Raw genomic sequence first — 23,806 nt, forward strand, 5'->3', positions numbered from 1 at the left:
AAATAGGGTTCTAAAAACAAGTCAAAAGGAGAGTTTGGCAGGGAAGGTGAAAAAACAAAGTGAACACACAATTGCGAAATTTAACCTTATAACACGATACAATTCCCAACACTCTGAGATTAGAAAGAACCTTAACAAACATTGGAGTATCCTCCTGAAAGACCCCATTATCGGTAAAACGATCCCAAAATTTTCAAATCTTACCTACAGAAAAGCCCGTACTATAAAAAATATTATAGCACCATCCTATCCCAAATTGTCCCAAGATCCCATTCCTCTTATACCCAAAAATACTAAAATTATGAAAGCATCCAAATGTGGCATCAAAAGATGTAAATGTTGTGCCATTATCCGTTGTGTAAGACAAGTCCTACTACCACCACCTAGAGAACAGATTACACTACGTCATGCCATGAACTGCAGCACCACAAATGTGATTTACCTTCTTCAATGCCAATGTGATCTTTTATGTGTAGGTAGAACAACTCAATGTTTAAGAGAAAGGATGAACAACCATCGTTCAAACATACGACGTAAAGTAGCTACCCATAGTGTATCCCGCCATTTTTCACTTCATCATGATGGGGATCCATCTCTATTAAGGGTTACCCCCCTTGAATGGATCCCTCACTCCTACCAAACACTATGTAGAAAAGAAATGTTCTGGATTTTTAAACTTAATACTCTGACACCCTTTGGGCTGAATGAGTCATTAGAGTACACAAATTAGAATATTTTTTTTTTTTTTAATTATTATTTTATTATTTCATTATATTTATTTTTATGATTATACGCCATACTATTTTATTTTATGATCATGTCTAGTGTTTTAATGTGATTTTATGAAAATTTTTGCTATGAACACTGGGTTTCTTATTGAATTATAGGTTTCTATTTATGTTTCTATTTATGATTTTATTATAAATTAAGGAATTCTCTCTTTTTTCCATATGTATATTAAAGTCCTATTTGACACTCTCTCTCAGAGCCCCTTATGTAATCCATTTTGATATTAAATATCATCTATAGCTACAATGATCTTAATTTAATTTATATACCGTATGGACAACCTCTTATTTATTCATATACAGTCCATTCCCTCTTATTTATTTATATATAGTCCATTCCCCTTTTTTATCTACATTTAATCTAACCCTTGTATAAATATGTATTCATTTGTGCCCATAATTATCTTCTAATTTCCCTTTATCTAATACTGAGGGCCGATTAAATAGTTAATAGATAAGGAATCCCATTTCCGAGCAGGTTTGAGTTGAGCGCATGCGCGCTGTGGTTCTTGCGTTCCACTGACGCAATCCTTTTCTCCGTCGGACCGGAAGTCAGCTGACTTCCGGCCGCACTGTGCTTCAAGTGATGCGTTCCATCCCGGCTTCCGGCCATACTGCGTTCCAAGGGATGCGTTCCACCTCGGCTCACCGGAAGTGGATATAGTTCAGTTTCTGCCGAGGAACGTACGCTCCCAGTTTAAATTAGAAAGGATTTTATTATCAAGGTTTCACTTATTTATTGCCATAGGCAAAGTTTTAACTTACTACTGGCCATCGGAGGGGTAATTTTATTTATCTATATATATATTGGCCAATAGAGTTCTGGACAGTATATGCATTCCACAGTGGAACGCATCACTTCCGGCTTGCTCCTGAAACCGGAAGTGGATGGTTTTAGGCGGGAATTATGTATTATATATGTTGTGTATTGTTGTCAATGTGTTATATATTCTGCTCCTAATGAAGGGGACTATTATTTCTCCCCGAAACGCGTTGAGCCATTTTATTGGAATAAAAAAAGATTGACGAAGAATCGCTGTCCCACGTGCCGTATATTTCCATCTTGGTACAACTGGAGCGCTGACGTCAGATCTTCTACATACTACAGGCGATCTTGGCTGTTTGTTTTTTTGCTCCAGGTGTCTTGAGCTTTATCCGTGTGGCATACCCTCTGTGAAGTGAGTACATCAGGGTTTTAATCTTGATTTTTATTTTTATTTTAAATTTCAAAAACTTCAATCTTGATTTTTAATTGATTTATTACCTAATGAATTTATATTATAAAGTAACACGGATTCTGGGCATACGTGCTATGATATCTTCCTAAATACTGTTACTATATTGTGTATTTAGTACACCAATATATTACTAATATATGCACGTGAGATTTAATATATACCCGAAAGCCCACATATGGGCCAATAACACGAATAATAACATTGATTGATGAGAGTGGCGCCGAATTTTGTTTGTTTTCTCTTGTTCACCTGTGTGGCGATGGTAAGGCCGCCTTGAGACTACCTTGCTGGGCGTTTCGGGCGCACACGGCCCATCCTTTATCTGTTTCTCCATTTGTCTATTAAGTGTATAGCATCGCTAACACTATTTTGGGCTGCCTTCTCTACTAGTATCATCTATCATCTACAATCTCTTTTTCTTAGTCCATTTTCTTTGGCGCCTCTGGTTCCTTTCCACCTGTTGTACATCTTTGTGTACTTTGGTAGTGTTTGGTAACCGCATCCTTCTTTTCTCTTTTAATACATATCCACCAACAGTAGAGATGATTTTTTTATCTTCCAATAAGCACGACCATACTTTTGCTGTACACCATCCACACACAGGTGGCACATTCATTACATTTGGTGTCACAGCAGCCATTGCATGTCCTGCCAATGACAGCCAACCACCATCACCTTTGTTTCCAGTGATGTCATGAATGCCAAGCCTGGACTGCTACAGACTGGAACTGTATCATCTTTAATAATAAATCTAGGTTCTGTTTGGGATCCGATGATGGTCGGGTTCAAATGTGGAGGTCTGGTGTTGAGAACTTCAATCCCACCTTTGCTGTGGAGTGGCACACTGCCCCAACTGCTAATATGATAATCTGGGGAGCCATAGCATATTACAATCCCAAAATCCTAGTAATATGAGGCCCCTGAGGATAGGTCATCAATATAGAATAAACAAACAACCCCTTTAAAGGGGTTTTCTGGAACTTACTTTCTGGAATAATCCTAAAGGCAGTCACGTGACCTCTTCAGCTGATGTTGAGGAATACATGCACTTCATTAGTTACATGAAAGCTCCCCGTTTTCCTCCAGTGCATAAGTACTGTATTGCATAGCACATAGCACACATAGCATATGCTCAGTGAGAGACAGTAGGTAGTGGGGAAGTGCAGAGCAGTCCCAGATAGCTAATGCATTGCCAGGAAGATCAAATGGTGCCAAAAACATCAAACCTACACCTATCTAGACAACCCCTGCATGAAATTTATCATTCCCCTACGCCTTGTTTTTGGAATTAACCCCTTAGGCCCCTTTCACACGAGCGGGTTTTGCACGCGGGTGCAATGCGTTACGTGAACGCATTGCACCCGCACTGAATCCGGACCTATTCATTTCTATGGGGCTGTGCAAACGAGCGGTGATTTTAACGCATCACTTGCGCGTTGCGTGAAAATCGCAGCATGTTCTATATTCTGTTTTTCACGTAACGCAGGCCCCATAGAAGTGAATGGGGCTGCGTGAAAATCGCAAGCATCCGCAAGCAAGTGCGGATGCGGTGCGATTTTCACGCACGGTTGCTAGGAGACGATCAGGATAGGGACCCGATCATTATTATTTTCCCTTATAACATGGTTATAAGGGAAAATAATAGCATTCTGAATACAGAATGCATAGTACAATAGGGCTGGAGGGGTCCGTCACATGATCTTTCACCATGGTGATGGATCATGTGACGGCCCATGTGCTGTCCGCATCCGTTGCTCCGTTCCTCGGCCCCGCAAAAAAAATACGGACAAGAATAGGCAGTTATATCAATGGCCGCCCGTTCCGCAAATTGCGGAAGGCACACGGGCGGCTTCCGTTTTTTGCGGATCCGCGGTTTGCGGACCGCAAAAAACGCCATGGTCGTGTGCATGTAGCCTTAGGTTAATGGAAGGCTTGTTCTGGGATTTTTTATTATTTTTGGCTAACTCATTTAAAAGACAATCTCCTTTTTAACGACACTGCAGTGTTGGCTGCAGACAGAAGTCATTTATCAATTCATTCTTGATGGCAGTCCTACACACACAAAGCGCTTAACATTTAAGATGAGAACGTAATATCCATGCATAATGTGTGAAAGTAACAAAAAATTTTATTGAAAAATCCACTCAAATGAGATGTTCTAACATGTCTATCTGTTTCCAAAACTATAGCATAACAGTTCATAACAACCATTCTGCACTGCTTAGAGATGAAAAGAAATGGCTTTTTGCTTTAATGGTTGTTTCAGCAATGTCAGGTAATAAACAGGAACTCAAGCAGCACTACTTCACAGACACTGTGGATCTAAATGTAATGATCACATCCCATCAAGACAGTGATCAGTGGTACCATACTGCTATGCACCTTGCTCTACTGCACCAAAAACCTCATTAAGGTATTTTTTTTCAACCCAAAATGTTGTAGTTGTCTGATATCAGCAGTACCATTTGTATTCTGTGGGGTAAATGTATCAAACCTTTTTGCCAGTATGGATCAGTGTATACAAGTCACATATTTTGGTACAAATCCTGCAAAAATTGGTGGGTTTACACTCTTTTCCAACACCTTTGTCACTTTTTAGTGGGTGAGACATGGACCGGAGGGGGTGGGTTGCAGACAGGACAATATGCCTTGCTGGTGTAGATTTCCTTTTGTGGCACATAGACATCCCAGGGCTGTACCAAAATTATAGAAGTGTGCCTCTTAATGTTTTATTGCATCATACACCAGCTGGATTTCTTAATAAGACTGGGATCAGAAACAGCAGTTTTAATAATCAATATCTATGTCAGAATATCATCTTTGGTTAGCTATCCCCTTAAAGTGGCACTTAACTTTGGGAACATTTTTTAAATATCAACATACAGTATCAAAAGTTTTGATCAGTGGGGGTCCCAAGTGCTATGACTCCAGCAAATAGTTAGAACATAGAGAGAAAAGCACTCACGTAGTATACTTTTTCTCGTCACTGCAGGAGACTGAAGTGAGATGAACTCAATAGAAAGTCTAGAGACCCGCCCATCTCGATTAGATCTCCTACAGTAAGGAAAGAGAGCATGCTTTGTGAGTGCTTCTCTCTCCTCATTCTAGGAAATTGCAGGAGTCTCAGTGTTCAGACATCCACCAATCAAAACTTTTGATATGTGATACTGACATATCAAAAGTTTTCCAAAGTACAGTACCACTTTAACCCCTTCCTGACTGCCCACTTGCTATATACGTTATTGTTCTCCAGAGGTCTTTTAATGACCTCCTGGGGGACATATTATGTGCCAAAAATAAATTAAAATACAAGAAAAAAACTATGAAAAATACAAATAAAAAAATTTTAAAAGTAAAAATACATTTAAAATAGCGTCGCTAACAGAAACCCTCACCACAGTCGCCCTGTTTACTCAAACCTATACATGTTATATATCAAAACGATTGTCACAAAATAGGGAACTAATCGCAATAATACATTTTTCTGTAAGTTTTAATATTTAAAAAATTAAAAGCTATAATTAAACAAAATTACTTTTTAATAAGAATTAGCGGTTTTCCCCCAAATTAAACCTAAATAAGGGGAAAAAACTCAAAAAAACAAGCTAATAAAAAGTCCTAAGTGTCAAGTAAAAAACATTGCAAAAATTATTTTGGTAGTAAAAGGGTTAAGGACAAAATTGTGTTGGAAACTCCCTTACTTACCTGCATTCCAATGACAGCATAGATAAAAAACAGCATTACAATGAGTAGAGCCACATATGGCAGAGCCTGAGGAAAAACAAAAAGAAAATTAATTAACACATGACCTTTTAAATAATAAAATACTGCATTTTATATAATGTTAAATTAGATTAAATTATTTGGCACTGATTTAAACCATTATATCTAAAAGTAAAACTATTTATTTAAAACTTTATTTGTTTCCGATTTGAAGAGTCATTGCATTACAGGAAATTTTACCTGAAAGGATTTTATGAAGGTCCAGAGCAGGGTTCTTACTCCCTCACCACGACTCAACAGTTTTACTAAGCGCAAAACACGAAACAAACGGAAAAATGTAATGGAGATCCTTGAGGAATCTTCTGCTCCTGGTGTTGCAGGGATGCCTGGTGTCTGTCATAAAAGTAAGATTATAAAATTATGTGAAATACTAAGGATTTCATAGCTTTCTCTGAAAAAAAATAATAGAAAGATTGTTTCTTTACAAAAGAAAAAACATCTAAGGCTTGCATAGTAAAGTATCAATTTTCGCAGATGACACTAAACTGTGTAAAGTAATTAACACTGAAGAGGACAGTATACTACTACAGAGGGATCTGGATAGATTGGAGGCTTGGGCAGATAAGTGGCAGATGAGGTTTAACACTGACAAATGTAAAGTTATGCACATGGGAAGGAATAATGCAAGTCACCCGTACATACTAAATGGTAAAACACTCGGTAACACTTACATGGAAAAGGATCTAGGAATTTTAATAAACAGCAAACTAAGCTGCAAAAACCAGTGTCAGGCAGCTGCTGCCAAGGCCAATAAGATAATGGGTTGCATCAAAAGGGGCATAGATGCCGTGATAAGAACATAGTCCTACCACTTTACAAATCGCTAGTCAGACCACACATGGAGTACTGTGTATAGTTCTGGGCTTCTGTAAACAAGGCAGACATAGCAGAGCTGGAGAGGGTCCAGAGGAGGGTAACTAAAGTAATAACTGGAATGGGGCAACTGCAGTACCCTGAAAGATTATCAAAATTAGGGTTATTCACTTTAGAAAAAAGACAACTGAGGGGAGATCTAATTAATATGTATAAATATATCAGGGGTCAGTACAGAGATCTATCCCATCATCTATTTATCCCCAGGACTGTGACTGTGACAAGGGACATCCTCTGCGTCTGGAGGAAAGAAGGTTTGTACACAAACATAGAAAAGGATTCTTTACGGTAAGAGCAGTGAGACTATGGAACTCTTTGCCTGAGGAGGTGGTGATTGTGAGTACAATAAAGGAATTCAAGAGGGGCCTGGATGTATTTCTGCAGCATAATAATATTACAGGCTATAGCTACTAGAGAGAGGGCGTTGATCCAGGGAGTTAGTCTGATTGCCTGATTGGAATCGGGAAGGAATTTTTTATTCCCCTAAAGTGGGGAAAATTGGCTTCTACCTCACAGTTTTTTTTTTTTTTGCCTTCCTCTGGATCAACTTGCAGGATAACAGGCCGAACTGGATGGACAAATGTTTTTTTTCGGCCTTATGTACTATGTTACTATCTTGCCATTAACACAATAGAGTCACATAGATTCCAGCATGACCTAATAGATCAGACGGACATGAAATATTCCAAGCGTTTTCATGTAAAGCTTTTAAACTAAATATTTATACATAAAAATGTAAGAGTTTAATGTATTTACAATAAACACAATTTTAGTTTATCAATTGCAAAAGAAAATATATATTTTTTGTAAAAGGAATTCTTATAATATATTTGTTGCTTAACCGCTTGCCGCCACGCTAACGCCGAAAGGCGTCATTGCGGCGGCTCCCCCAGGCTACGCTAACGCCAATAGGCGTCATCTCGCGTGAGCCGAGATTTCCTGTGAACGCGCGCGCACACAGGCGCGCGCGCTCACAGGAACGGAAGGTAAGAGAGTTGATCTCCAGCCTGCCAGCGGCGATCGTTCGCTGGCAGGCTGGAGATGTGTTTTTTTTAACCCCTAACAGGTATATTAGACGCTGTTTTGATAACAGCGTCTAATATACCTGCTACCTGGTCCTCTGGTGGTCCCCTTTGTTTGGATCGACCACCAGAGGACACAGGTAGCTCAGTAAAGTAGCACCAAGCACCACTACACTACACTACACCCCCCCCGTCACTTATTAACCCCTTATTAGCCCCTGATCACCCCATATAGACTCCCTGATCACCCCCCTGTCATTGATTACCCCCCTGTCATTGATCACACCGCTGTAAAGCTCCATTCAGACGTCCGCATGATTTTTACGGATCCACTGATAGATGGATCGGATCCGCAAAACGCACACGGACGTCTGAATAGAGCCTTACAGGGGCGTGATCAATGACTGTGGTGATCACCCCATATAGACTCCCTCATCACCCCCCTGTCATTGATCACACCCCTGTAAAGTTCCATTCAGACGTCCGCATGATTTTTACGGATCCACTGATAGATGGATCGGATCCGCAAAACGCACACGGACGTCTGAATGGAGCCTTACAGGGGCGTGATCAATGACTGTGGTGATCACCCCATATAGACTCCCTGATCACCCCCCTGTCATTGATTACCCCCCTGTCATTGATCACACCCCTGTAAAGCTCCATTCAGACGTCCGCATGATTTTTACGGATCCACTGATAGATGGATCGGATCCGCAAAACGCACACGGACGTCTAAATGGAGCCTTACAGGGGCGTGATCAATGACTGTGGTGATCACCCCATATAGACTCCCTGATCACCCCCCTGTCATTGATTACCCCCCTGTCATTGATCACACCCCTGTAAAGCTCCATTCAGACGTCCGCATGATTTTTACGGATCCACTGATAGATGGATCGGATCCGCAAAACGCATACGGACGTCTGAATGGAGCCTTACAGGGGCGTGATCAATGATTGTGGTGATCACCCCATATAGACTCCCTCATCACCCCCCTGTCATTGATCACACCCCTGTAAAGCTCCATTCAGACGTCCGCATGATTTTTACGGATCCACTGATAGATGGATCGGATCCGCAAAACACATACGGACATCTGAATGGAGCCTTATAGGGGGGTGATCAATGACAGGGGGGTGATCACCCCATATAGACTCCCTGATCACCCCCCTGTCATTGATCACCCCCCCCCTGTCATTGATTACCCCCCTGTCATTGATCACCCCCCCCTGTCAGGCTGCATTCAGATGTCCGTATGATTTTTACGGATCCACGGATACATGGATCGGATCCGCAAAACACATACGGACATCTGAATGGAGCCTTATAGGGGGTGATCAATGACAGGGGGGTGATCACCCCATATAGACTCCCTGATCACCCCCCCTGTCATTAATCACCCCCCCTGTCATTGATCACCCCCCTGTCATTGATCACCCCCCTGTCATTGATCACCCCCCTGTCAGGCTCCATTCAGACATTTTTTTGGCCCAAGTTAGCGGAAATTATTATTTTTTTCTTACAAAGTCTCATATTCCACTAACTTGTGTCAAAAAATTAAATCTCACATGAACTCACCATACCCCTCACGGAATCCAAATGCGTAAATTTTTTTAGACATTTATATTCCAGACTTCTTCTCACGCTTTAGGGCCCCTAGAATGCCAGGGCAGTATAAATACCCCACATGTGATCCCATTTCGGAAAGAAGACACCCCCAGGTATTCCGTGAGGGGCATATTGAGTCCATGAAAGATTGAAATTTTTGTCCCAAGTTAGCGGAAAGGGAGACTTTGTGAGAAAAAAATAAAAAATATCAATTTCCGCTAACTTGTGCCAAAAAAAAAAAAATTCTATGAACTCGCCATGCCCCTCATTGAATACCTTGGGGTGTCTTCTTTCCAAAATGGGGTCACATGTGGGGTATTTATACTGCCCTGGCATTCTAGGGGCCCCAAAGCGTGAGAAGAAGTCCAAATGTCTAAAAATGCCCTCCTAAAAGGAATTTGGGCACCTTTGCGCATCTAGGCTGCAAAAAAAGTGTCACACATCTGGTATCGCCGTACTCAGGAGAAGTTGGGGAATGTGTTTTGGGGTGTCATTTTACATATACCCATGCTGGGTGAGAGAAATATCTTGGTCAAATGCCAACTTTGTATAAAAAAATGGGAAAAGTTGTCTTTTGCCAAGATATTTCTCTCACCCAGCATGGGTATATGTAAAATGACCCCCCAAAACACATTCCCCAACTTCTCCTGAATACGGCGATACCACATGTGTGACACTTTTTTGCAGCCTAGGTGGGCAAAGGGGCCCATATTCCAAAGAGCACCTTTAGGATTTCACAGGTCATTTACCTACTTACCACACATTAGGGCCCCTGGAAAATGCCAGGGCAGTATAACTACCCCACAAGTGACCCCATTTTGGAAAGAAGACACCCCAAGGTATTCCGTGAGGGGCATGGCAAGTTCCTAGAATTTTTTATTTTTTGTCACAAGTTAGTGGAAAATGATGATTTATTTTTTTTCTTTTTTTCTTACAAAGTCTCATATTCCACTAACTTGTGACAAAAAATAAAAACTTCCACGAACTCACTATGCCCATCAGCGAATACCTTGGGGTGTCTTCTTTCCAAAATGGGGTCACTTGTGGGGTAGTAATACTGCCCTGGCATTCTAGGGGCCCAAATGTGTGGTAAGGAGTTTGAAATCAAATTCTGTAAAAAATGACCTGTGAAATCCGAAAGGTGCTCTTTGGAATATGGGCCCCTTTGCCCACCTAGGCTGCAAAAAAGTGTCACACATCTGGTATCTCCGTATTCAGGAGAAGTTGGGGAATGTGTTTTGGGGTGTCATTTTACATATACCCATGCTGGGTGAGAGAAATATCTTGGCAAAAGACAACTTTTACCATTTTTTTATACAAAGTTGTCTTTTGCCAAAATATTTCTCTCACCCAGCATGGGTATATGTAAAATGACACCCCAAAACACATTCCCCAACTTCTCCTGAATACGGAGATACCACATGTGTGACACCTTTTTGCAGCCTAGGTGGGCAAAGGGGCCCATATTCCAAAGAGCACCTTTCGGATTTCACTGGCCATTTTTTACAGAATTAGATTTCAAACTCCTTACCACACATTTGGGCCCCTAGAATGCCAGGGCAGTATAACTACCCCACAAGTGACCCCATTTTGGAAAGAAGACATCCCAAGGTATTCGCTGATGGGCATAGTGAGTTCATGGAAGTTTTTATTTTTTGTCACAAGTTAGTGGAAAATGATGATTTTATTTTATTTTTTTTCTTACAAAGTCTCATATTCCACTAACTTGTGACAAAAAATAAAAACTTCCATGAACTCACTATGCCCATCAGCGAATACCTTGGGGTGTCTTCTTTCCAAAATGGGGTCACTTGTGGGGTAGTAATACTGCCCTGGCATTCTAGGGGCCCAAATGTGTGGTAAGGAGTTTGAAATCAAATTCTGTAAAAAATGACCAGTGAAATCCGAAAGGTGCTCTTTGGAATATGGGCCCCTTTGCCCACCTAGGCTGCAAAAAAGTGTCTCACATGTGGTATCTCCGTATTCAGGAGAAGTTGGGAAATGTGTTTTGGGGTGTCATTTTACATATACCCATGCTGGGTGAGAGAAATATCTTGGCAAAAGACAACTTTTACCATTTTCTTTATACAAAGTTGTCTTTTGCCAAGATATTTCTCTCACCCAGCATGGGTATATGTAAAATGACACCCCAAAACACATTCCCCAACTTCTCCTGAATACGGAGATACCACATGTGTGACACTTTTTTGCAGCCTAGGTGGGCAAAGGGGCCCACATTCCAAAGAGCACCTTTTGGATTTCACCAGCCATTTTTTACAGAATTTGATTTCAAACTCCTTACCACACATTTGGGCCCCTAGAATGCCAGGGCAGTATAACTACCCCACAAGTGACCCCATTTTGGAAAGAAGACATCCCAAGGTATTCGCTGATGGGCATAGTGAGTTCATGGAAGCTTTTATTTTTTGTCAGAAGTTAGTGGAATATGAGACTTTGTAAGAAAAATAAAATAAAAAAATAATCATTTTCCGCTAACTTGTGACAAAAAATAAAAAGTTCTATGAACTCACTATGCCCATCAGCGAATACCTTAGGGTGTCTACTTTCCGAAATGGGGTCATTTGTGGGGTGTTTGTACTGTCTGGGCATTGTAGAACCTCAGGAAACATGACAGGTGCTCAGAAAGTCAGAGCTGCTTCAAAAAGCGGAAATTTACATTTTTGTACCATAGTTTGTAAACGCTATAACTTTTACCCAAACCATTTTTTTTTTTTACCCAAACATTTTTTTTTTATCAAAGACATGTAGAACAATAAATTTAGAGCAAAATTTATATATGGATCTCGTTTTTTTTGCAAAATTTTACAACTGAAAGTGAAAAATGTCATTTTTTTGCAAAAAAATCGTTAAATTTCGATTAATAACAAAAAAAGTAAAAATGTCAGCAGCAATGAAATACCACCAAATGAAAGCTCTATTAGTGAGAAGAAAAGGAGGTAAAATTCATTTGGGTGGTAAGTTGCATGACCGAGCAATAAACCGCTAAAGTTGTGGAGTGCCGATTTGTAAAAAAGGGCCTGGTCTTTAGGGGGGTATAAACCTGTGGTCCTTAAGTGGTTAAAGAACCTCACACTCTCCTCACACAAATTTCTGTCATGATTTGTACTGTACCATGGTGGAGGCCTCTGGATAAGTCAACAGTATCTGCTCGGAGGGGGTCCCCACTGTTTGAGAAGGTTCCATCGGTTCCTGCAAGTGCTGCGGCCTTCTCACAGCTTAACAAGCACTGTGCTGTACATTGTATGGGGCTGAGCTGCACCTAGGCCATATGACCAATGAACATGACATCACTGGCCTAGGGAAAGCTGCGAAAAGCAGTGGAACATAACAGAGCGCCGATGCCTTCTCCAACAGCTGATCAGGGTTTCGGACCCCAACCAGGGATGACCTATCCAGAGAATAGGTCATCAGTTAAAAAGTCTTGAAAAACCTTTTTAACCTAGTTGTTCAGGTGGTGCATGTCCGTTTGTTGATGTGTGTCAGGTTGATGCGGCAGTGGCAAAAATGACCCATCATGTAGAAAACTGAACTGGCTACCTCGGTTTCTGTTACTTGTTTGTAGTATGACAGCGGAAGACTGGTGTGGTGACTGAAGTTTGAATTTTTCTGAAGGTGCGGAACTGCACTACATTCGCAGTATTAGAGAATTTTTACGGACAGCTGACTAGAAATAATAATGCCTGCTTAATTAAATTTTGGTGAAGGCACGGAGCTCTGCCACATCTGCAGAACAACAAAACAAGGGCTGGCAAGAAGTACTACTGTCCACTGGATTAAATTTTGGTGAAGGCACTGAGCTGCACCACATCTGGAGAATGATAAGACAGGTTTTACAGAGAGCTGGCCAAAAGTATGAATGTCATAGAGAAGAATAAAATGTGGGTAAAAGCGCAGAACCACGCCTCATTTGGAGAACAACGAAACGCGTTTTACGGACAGCTGGCAAAAATACTAATCCCTGCTGATTTCAATTTTGGTGAAGGCATGGAACTGCACTAAAATTACCACAACTAAGTGATATGCTAGCAACTTGGACCGGTGGGAGTTCAGCTTGATCACAACTGGATTTCTGGGCACATAGAGTTCTTTACTGGCCACATCGATGACTGCCGGCAGAGTGAAGAAGGTGGAGTCTGAACAGGAGAACAAGTAACTGATGATGATGATAAGCTGGTTGTGAATGTGGCCTGACTTTCCCAAGGAAGACCGAGAGAGGGAGGACAGGCTTGTTCCTATTGCTGGCCAGTTTTATTTTACCACTGACAATTTTCATGGACAGCTGGCCAGAAGTAGTAATACTATAAAACAGAGTTAAATTTGGGTGAAGGCAGCAACTCCTCCACCAGCAACTTGGCCAGATTGGAGATCAACTTGCACACAAGCTAATTGCTGGTTGAGAATGTCTCATGATGGAGCGGAGGAAGAGTAGAAGAAGGAGCCTGAGAAGGAGAAGAAGTAGCTGATGGGGATGACAAGGACACTGTACTACTTGGGGATGCAGCCAGGCTGCCACAAAGTAGACTGGGAGAAGGAGGAAAGACTTGTTCCGAATGCTGGTCAGTTCTATCTTATCATTGGATGTGGCTAAGCTGCCTTATTTGCTGCAATAGAGCCCTGTTACCTATATTTGTGCTTTAATGCCCACAACTTATTTTCATCCTGAAGATCTGGCACACAGCAGCAGTTTTGTGTGCCGGCCTCATGGAGAAAAATTGCAAAACGAGACACCATGAGCAAGCAGCAGCCGAGCTTGGCGTAGTATCAGTGGTATCACCAGTTCCTGAGCTCACCATAATAGAAGTAGATGTGGCGCTGGCTGTTTTTTTTTTTTTAGGTTTTCACCATACGCTGCCTCTACTCTTTATTGCCACTGCACCCACCACCCTCCTCCTCTGATGCCATCATCACCACTGCACCCCGATCCAGCTCCCAGGTCCTGTCCAACACACTAACATCATCATAGTCCTCACCCTCCCCCTCCCCCATTTTTATCAGAGTGTGATATGTCATCATGGCCTCCTTGGCCTCCTAATCATTGCATCCTCTGTATTTGCCACAAGTCCCAATGTCACCATGGCTACCGCTACCCCTACCACTATCACTGTGGCTACAAGTGCAACTTCTAATACTACCACCACTACAGCTATGATGGGGTCCACCGTCAGAACCTCATCCTTATGGCACTCCACAAATTTGAGGCTTCTAACATAATTTATCAAGACGAAGACTATCTTGAGTATCTTTCATAGCACATGGGGTTTTGTCGCCTCTTAGGAAAAAAGGTGCTCCACTAAAAAGGGGCAGCGAAGACAAACATAATACAAGCGAAAGCCTTCTCTGGGACCGCATGGAGGAGGAGCAGCAGGAATGTGCTGACCCCTAGCTCAAAGGCCCAATGTCAGACTTAGGGGTGACATCAAGATCATCCTGCTGTGACTGAGAGAATGAGTGAGCCATCCAGTTCACAATGTTTGTTCTGAATAATAATCTGGTGCCTACTGAAAGCGAGGAAGAACTGTGGCCTGCTGCTACTACTATCACTGGCCCGAACAAGTGGTATCTGCTTGGCCACTACTGCTGTTTGCACTACTACAGCCAACTCCGTTCTTACTTGCGATTGAGGAGGCACAGTTCTTTCGTTTGACTCTGTTTACCAGACATTTCATTTTGAGGACCATTTCAACCATGCCAAGTCACAGGTTTTGTACACTTAAATGGTTTGATTGCAAGTTTTTTCCCCTTGTAATTAGTAGACGAATGCGTAATTAAATTTCCCTCCTTTTTTACATTGCATGCAGGTATTAACAACTTACAATGGTATATTGTCGCAGTGTAATGCATTCAATTAATCTGGTATATTAACGCAGTAGTACAATGCATAACATTTTACTGGTATATTAGCACAGCAGTATGATCCGTTGAATTTAACTGGTATATTAACAAAGCAGTATAATGCATTGAATTAAACTGATATATTAACACAGCAGTATAATGTGTTAAACTGCACATTTTAAACAGTAGGCCTATTTAAACAATGCCAAGTGACAGGTTTTGTACGCTGATTATTAAATAGTGGCAAAATTGCAAGTTTTCCCCCCTGTAATTAACAGGCATAATTAAGTGCACCTCCTCTTCTACACTGCAGGCTGGTATTGATAACTTACAATGGTATATTGATGCAGTCCAATGCATTGAATTAAACTGGTATATTAATGCAGCAGTACAATGCATGGAATTTTACTGGTATATTAAGGCTAGTTTAACACTTCGGTGTAAATTCTGTCAGGCTGTTCCTACAGACAATGCCGGGAATTGTATGGACACAAACGGCAGCAATGCAGCCTGTCTGTCGGAATGCGGCCAGGTTTCCGCCCGACCCCATTATACTTAATGGGGCCAGTGGGCATTCAGCCTGCCAGAATTCACACCACAGGTATATTAACACCCAACACTGGAACAGTCCATTGTCAGATATTTAGGCCCAGGCAGAGGTGAGAGGTCCCGTAACAGAGAATCTGGCTTCATGTCAGCAGAGAATCAGTCTTCATGTCATAGCAGAGAATCAGGCTTCAAGTCACCCACCACTGGAACAGGCCACTGTCAGATATTTGTAGGCCCCGACACCCAGACAGAGGAGAGAGGTCCCGTAACAGAGAATCTGGCTTCATGTCAGCAGAGAATCAGTCTTCATGTCATAGCAGAGAATCAGGCTTCACGTCACCCACCACTGAAACAGGCCACTGTCACATATTTAGACCCAGGCAGAGGAGAGAGGTCCAGTAACAGAGAATCTGGCTTCATGTCAACAGAGAATCAGTCTGCATGTCCTAGCAGAGAATCATGCTTTACGTCACCCAACACTGGAACAGTCCATTGTCAGATATTTAGGCCCAGGCACCCAGGCAGAGGAGAGAGGTCCCGTAACAGAGAATCTGGCTTCATGTCAGCAGAGAATCAGTCTTCATGTCATAGCAGAGAATCAGGCTTCACGTCACCCACCACTGGAACAGTCCATTGTCACATATTTAGGCCCAGGCACCCAGGCAGAGGAGAGAGGTCCCATAACAGAGATTCAGGCTTCATGTCAGCAGAGAATCAGTCTTCATGTCATAGCAGAGAATCAGGCTTCATGTCACCCACCACTGGAACAGGCCACTCTCAGATATTTTTAGGCCCCGGCACCCAGGCAGAGGAGAGAGGTCCCATAACAGAGATTCAGGCTTCATGTCAGCAGAGAATCAGTCTTCATATCATAGCAGAGAATCAGGCTTCATGTCACCCACCACTGGAACAGGCCACTGTCAGATATTTTTAGGCCCCGGCACCCAGGCAGAGGAGAGAGGTCCCGTAACAGAGATTCAGGCTTCATGTCAGCAGAGAATCAGTCTTCATGTCATAGCAGAGAATCAGGCTTCACGTCACCCACCACTGGAACAGGCCACTGTCACATATTTAGGCCCAGGCACCCAGGCAGAGGAGAGAGGTCCCATAACAGAGATTCAGGCTTCATGTCAGCAGAGAATCAGTCTTCATGTCATAGCAGAGAATCAGGCTTCACGTCACCCACCACTGGAACAGGCCACTGTCAGATATTTTTAGGCCCCGGCACACAGACAGAGGAGAGAGGTCCCATAACAGAGATTCAGGCTTCATGTCAGCAGAGAATCAGTCTTCATGTCATAGCAGAGAATCAGGCTTCACGTCACCCACCACTGGAACAGTCCATTGTCACATATTTAGGCCCAGGCACCCAGGCAGAGGAGAGAGGTCCCATAACAGAGATTCAGGCTTCATGTCAGCAGAGAATCAGTCTTCATATCATAGCAGAGAATCAGGCTTCATGTCACCCACCACTGGAACAGGCCACTCTCAGATATTTTTAGGCCCCGGCACCCAGGCAGAGGAGAGAGGTCCCATAACAGAGATTCAGGCTTCATGTCAGCAGAGAATCAGTCTTCATGTCATAGCAGAGAATCAGGCTTCACATCACCCACCACTGGAACAGGCCACTGTCACATATTTAGGCCCAGGCACCCAGGCAGAGGAGAGAGGTCCCATAACAGAGATTCAGGCTTCATGTCAGCAGAGAATCAGTCTTCATGTCATAGCAGAGAATCAGGCTTCACGTCACCCACCACTGGAACAGGCCACTGTCAGATATTTTTAGGCCCCGGCACCCAGACAGAGGTCCCATAACAGAGATTCAGGCTTCATGTCAGCAGAGAATCAGTCTTCATGTCATAGCAGAGAATCAGGCTTCACGTCACCCACCACTGGAACAGTCCATTGTCACATATTTAGGCCCAGGCACCCAGGCAGAGGAGAGAGGTCCCATAACAGAGATTCAGGCTTCATGTCAGCAGAGAATCAGTCTTCATATCATAGCAGAGAATCAGGCTTCATGTTACCCACCACTGGAACAGGCCACTGTCAGATATTTTTAGGCCCCGGCACCCAGACAGAGGAGAGGTTCATTCAACTTTGGGTTGCCCCGCAATATAATGGTAAAATGAAAATAAAAATAGGATTGAATGAGGAAGTGCCCTGGAGTACAATAATATATGGTTAAGCGTAGGTAGTTAATGTCTAATCTGCACAAGAGATGGACAGGTCCTGTGGGATCCATGCCTGGTTCATTTTTATGAACGTCAGCTTGTCCACATTGGCTGTAGACAGGCGGCTGCGTTTGACTGTAATGGCGCCGCCTGCCGTGCTGAATACACGTTCAGACAAAAACGCTGGCCGCCGGGCAGGCCAGCACCTCCAAGGCATAAAAGGCTAGCTCTGGCCACGTGGACAATTTGGAGACCCAGAAGTTGAATGGGGCCGAACCATCAGTCAGTACGTGAAGGGGTGTGCACAGGTACTGTTCCACCATGTTATTGAAATGTTGCCTCCTGCTAACACGTTCCGTATCAGGTGGGGGTGCAGTTAGCTGTGGCGTGGTGACAAAACTTTTCCACATCTCTGCCATGCTAACCCTGCCCTCAGAGGAGCTGGCCGTGACACAGCTGCGTTGGCGACCTCTTGCTCCTCCTCTGCCTTCGCCTTGGGCTTCCACTTGTTCCCCTGTGACATTTGGGAATGCTCTCAGTAGCGCGTCTACCAATGTGCGCTTGTACTCGCGCATCTTACTATCACGCTCCATTGCATGAAGTAAGGTGGGCACATTGTCTTTGTACCGTGGATCCAGCAGGGTGGCAACCCAGTAGTCCGCACACGTTAAAATGTGGGCAACTCTGCTGTCGTTGCGCAGGCACTGCAGCATGTAGTCGCTCATGTGTGCCAGGCTGCCCAGAGGTAAGGACAAGCTGTCCTCTGTGGGAGGCGTATCGTCATCGTCCTGCGTTTCCCCCCAGCCACGCACCAGTGATGGACCCGAGCTGCGTTGGGTGCCAGCCCGCTGTGAACCTGCTTCATCCTCAGCCTCCTCCACCTCCTCCTCATCCTCGTCCTCCTCGTCCTCCAGTAGTGGGCCCTGTCTGGCCACATTTGTACCTGGCCTCTGCTGTTGCAAAAAACCTCCCTCTGAGTCACTTCGAAGAGACTGGCCTGAAAGTGCTAAAAATGACCCCTCTTCCTCCTCCTCCTCCTGGGCCACCTCCTCTTCCATCATTGCCCTAAGTGTTTTCTCAAGGAGACATAGAAGTGGTATTGTAACGCTGATAACGGCGTCATCGCCACTGGCCATGTTGGTGGAGTACTCGAAACAGCGCAACAGGGCACACAGGTCTCGCATGGAGGCCCAGTCATTGGTGGTAAAGTGGGGCTGATCCGCAGTGCGACTGACCCGTGCGTGCTGCAGCTGAAACTCCACTATGGCCTGCTGCTGCTCGCACAGTCTGTCGAGCATGTGCAAGGTGGAGTTCCACCTGGTGAGCACGTCGCATATGAGGCGGTGAGCGGGAAGGCCGAAGTTACGCTATAGCGCAGACAGGCGAGCAGCGGCAGGATGTGAATGCCGGAAGCGCGAACAGACGGCCCCAACTTTATGCAGCAGCTCTGACATGTCGGGGTAGTTGTGAATGAACTTCTGCACCACCAAATTCAGCACATGCGCCAGGCAAGGGATGTGCGTCAAACCGGCTAGTCCCAGAGCTGCAACGAGATTTCGCCCATTATCGTACACCACCAGGCCAGGCTTGAGGCTCACCGGCAGCAACCACTCGTCGGTCTGTTCTATACCCCGCCACAACTCCTGTGCGGTGTGGGGCCTGTCCCCCAAACATATGAGTTTCAGAATGGCCTGCTGACGTTTACCCCGGGCTGTGCTGAAGTTGGTGGTGAAGGTGTGTGGCTGACTGGATGAGCAGGTGGAAGAAGAGGAGGAGGAAGCTGAGTAGGAGGAGGAGGAGACAGGAGGCAAAGAATGTTGCCCTGCGATCCTTGGCGGCGGAAGGACGTGCGCCAAACAGCTCTCCGCCTGGGGCCCAGCCGCCACTACATTTACCCAGTGTGCAGTTTGGGAGATATAGCGTCCCTGGCCGTGCTTACTGGTCCACGTATCTGTGGTTAGGTGGACCTTGCCACAGATGGCGTTGCGCAGTGCACACTTGATTTTATTGGATACTTGGTTGTGCAGGGAAGGCACGGCTCTCTTGGAGAAGTAGTGCCGGCTGGGAACAACATACTGTGGGACAGCAAGCGACATGAGCTGTTTGAAGCTGTCTGTGTCCACCAGCCTAAATGACAGCATTTCATAGGCCAGTAGTTTAGAAATGCTGGCATTCAGGGCCAGGGATCGAGGGTGGCTAGGTGGGAATTTACGCTTTCTCTTAAATGTTTGTGAGATGGAGAGCTGAATGCTGCCGTGTGACATGGTTGAGATGCTTGGTGACGCAGGTGGTGGTGTTGGTGGTACATCCCATGTTTGCTGGGCGGCAGGTGCCAACGTTCCTCCAGAGGTGGAGGAAGAGGCCGAGGCGGCGGCAGCAGCAGAAGAGGCCGAGGCGGCAGCAGCAGAAGAGGTAGCAGGGGGAGCCTGAGTGACTTCCTTGTTTTTAAGGTGTTTACTCCACTGCAGTTCATGCTTTGCATGCAGGTGCCTGGTCATGCAGGTTGTGCTAAGGTTCAGAACGTTAATGCCTCGCTTCAGGCTCTGATGGCACAGCGTGCAAACCACTCGGGTCTTGTCGTCAGCACATTGTTTGAAGAAGTGCCATGCCAGGGAACTCCTTGAAGCTGCCTTTGGGGTGCTCGGTCCCAGATGGCGGCGGTCAGTAGTAGGCTGAGTCTCTTGGCGGCGGGTGTTCTGCTTTTGCCCACTGCTCCCTCTTTGTCTTTTGCTACGCTATTGGCTCGGTCTCACCACTGCCTCTTCCTCCGAACTGTGAAAGTCAGTGGCACGACCTTCATTCCATGTGGGGTCTAGGACCTCATCGTCCCCTGAATCGTCTTCCACCCAGTCTTGATCCCTGACCTCCTGTTCAGTCTGCACACTGCAGAAAGACGCAGCAGTTTGCACCTGTGTTTCGTCATCATCAGAGACGTGCTGAGGTGGTATTCCCATGTCCTCATCATCAGGAAACATAAGTGGTTGTGCGTTAGTGCATTCTATCTCTTCCACCCCTGGGGAAGGGCTAGGTGGATGCCATTGGGAAACCCTGGCAGCAGAGTCTTCAAACAGCATAAGAGACTGCTGCATAACTTGAGGCTCAGACAGTTTCCCTGATATGCATGGGGGTGATGTGACAGACTGATGGGCTTGGTTTTCATGCGCCATCTGTGCGCCTTCTGCAGAAGACTGGGTGGTAGATAATGTGAACGTGCTGGATGCACTGTCGGCCACCCAATTGACTAATGCCTGTACCTGCTCAGGCCTTACCATCCTTAGAACGGCATTGGGCCCCACCAAATATGGCTGTAAATTCTGGCGGCTACTGGGACCTGAGGTAGTTGGTACACTAGGACGTGTGGCTGTGGCAGAACGGCCACGTCCTCTCCCAGCACCAGAGGGTCCACTAACACCACCACGACCATGTCCGCGTCCCTTACTAGATGTTTTCCTCATTGTTACCGTTCACCACAATAAGAAAAATATTATTCGGGCCAATATATTGAATTAAAATTCAGGCCTTTTTTTACAGACACCTAACACTAAGTCTATCTGGCTATCTATTTAGGTCCCGTATTACACTAATACACGCACACCAGTAATGACAGATTTAGCTGAATATAAATTTGAGGCCTATTATTTAGGCGCTGGGTGACAGGTTTACGTTTACGGACAGAATTAGACTTGGATCTGCACTGTAGCGTGTGTGTGAAGTTCTTGAGAATTACCCTATCAGCACCTCGAATCTAATATACCCTTTTAGGGATAGATTTAAAGTAGGCCTGATACAGCAGAAACCACTAATTTTGAGAATTGCAAATTTGGGAATTGTTTTTCAACCCAGAACAAAAACTGTGCTTTGACGGTCACTAAAAATAACTTGACCAGCTAAAACAGTACAGATTTGGATGAATATAAATGTGAGGCCTATTTTTTAGGCGCTGGGTGACAGGTATACGTTTAATCACAGAATTAGACTTGGATCTGCACTGTAGCGTGTGTGTGAAGTTCTTGAGAATTACCCTATCAGCACCTTGAATCTAATATACCCTTTTAGGGATAGATTTAAAGTAGGCCTGATACAGCAGAAACCACTAATTTTGAGAATTGCAAATTTGGGAATTGTTTTTCAACCCAGAACAAAAACTGTGCTTTGACGGTCACTAAAAATAACTTTACCAGCTAAAGCAGTAATGACAGATTTGGATTAATATAAATGTGAGGCCTATTTTTTAGGCGCTGAGTGACAGGCTCAACTTGCCCCTGATGTAGTATATGGCCCAAAAATAACCACACTATTGATGGTTAAATGCACTTAGTGACAGGCTCAACTTGCCCCTGATGTAGTATATGGCCAAAAAATAACCACACTATTGATGGTTAAATGCACTTGATGAAAGCTTGAGCCTGATGTAGGATATAGCAAAAAATAACCACACTATTGATGGTTAAATGCACTTGGGTGACAAGGTCAGCTTGCCCCTGATGTAGTATATGGCCAAAAAATAACCACACTATTGATGGTTAAATGCACTTGATGAAAGCTTGACCCTGATGTAGGATAGAGCAAAAAATAACCACACTATTGATGGTTAAATGCACTTGGGTGACAAGGTCAGCTTGCCCCTGATGTAGTGTATGGCCAAAAAATAACCACACTATTGATGGTTAAATGCACTTGATGAAAGCTTGACCCTGATGTAGGATATAGCAAAAAATAACCACACTATTGATGGTTAAATGTACTTGGTGGCAGCTTGTGTTGGCGCACAAGCAAGCCACAAAATGGCCGCCGATCACCCCAGAAAAAAGTGACTGAAAAACGCTCTGGGCACCCTAAAAACACTGAGCAATTGAATAGCAGCAGTCCAATGATCCACAGCTGTAGATCGATCACTGAATGAAGTCTTTTGGAGGAGTTAATCACTGCCTAATCTCGCCCTAACGTCGCAGCTGCAACCTCTCCCTACACTTGTATCAGCAGAGTGACGTGCAGCGCTACGTGACCCAAGCTTATATAGAGGCTGGGTCACATGCTGCACTGGCCAATCACAGCCATGCCAATAGTAGGCAAGGCTGTGATGGCCTCTTGGGGCAAGTAGTATGATGCTTGTTGATTGGCTGCTTTGCAGCCTTTCAAAAAGCGCCAAGAAAGCGCCGAACACCGAACCCGAACCCGGACTTTTACGAACTATACAGTTCGGGTTCGCTCATCCCTACTCAAACATTCATTTTAGGTCAATTCTTATAACACTGATAATAACTAAGAAATAATGAGTGTCCAGAGTTAAGAAATAACGGTTACATATAGAGTTGAGCGGACACCTGGATGTTTGGGTTCGACGGGTTCGGCCGAACTTCAGAAAAAAGTTTGAGTTCGGGATCCGAACTTGACCCCGAACCCGAACCCGAACCCTATTGAAGTCAATCGGGACTCGAACTTTTGAGCACTAAAAAGGCTGTAAAAATGTCATGGAAAGGGTTAGAGGGCTGCAAATGTCAACAAAATGTGGTTAAGAGCATGGCAAGTGCTCTGCAAACAAATGTGGATAGGGAAATGACTTTAAATAACATAAAATACGTAAAAATAAAAAATAATAATCTTGATCTAGGAGGACGAGGTCCATATGGAGTAGGAGGTTGAGGAGGCGGTGGGTGTGGCGGTGTTGGTGGAAGTGGCGGTGGAGGAGGAGGAGGTAGACTACACTGCTTTTTGGTTAAAATTTTTTTTTTATTTTATTAAATTAGGGTACACCCCAAAACATTGGGAAATATAACCTTCCAGTCGTGCTAAACACACGTTCAGACAATACACTGGCTGCAGGGCAGGCCAGCACCTCCAAGGGGTAAAGGGCAAGCTCAGGCCATGTGCCCAATTTGGAGACCCAGAAGTTGCAGGGGCTGACCCCTGTCAGT

The 23,806-nt window shown here is 44.2% G+C and overlaps 1 protein-coding gene across 1 annotated transcript in view; it reads right to left on the minus strand.

The window, feature by feature from the left end:
* Positions 1–23,806, minus strand: part of CACNA1S (calcium voltage-gated channel subunit alpha1 S) — a 1,092,054-nt gene that overhangs the window by 381,058 nt on the left and 687,190 nt on the right. The window contains 2 exon segments of the mRNA XM_040424151.1: positions 5,732–5,797; positions 5,990–6,142. Of these exon segments, the coding sequence (XP_040280085.1) occupies positions 5,732–5,797; positions 5,990–6,142 (219 nt within the window).

Source organism: Bufo bufo, chromosome 3, assembly GCF_905171765.1.
Source record: "Bufo bufo chromosome 3, aBufBuf1.1, whole genome shotgun sequence".
Classification (NCBI taxonomy): Eukaryota; Metazoa; Chordata; class Amphibia; order Anura; family Bufonidae; genus Bufo; species Bufo bufo.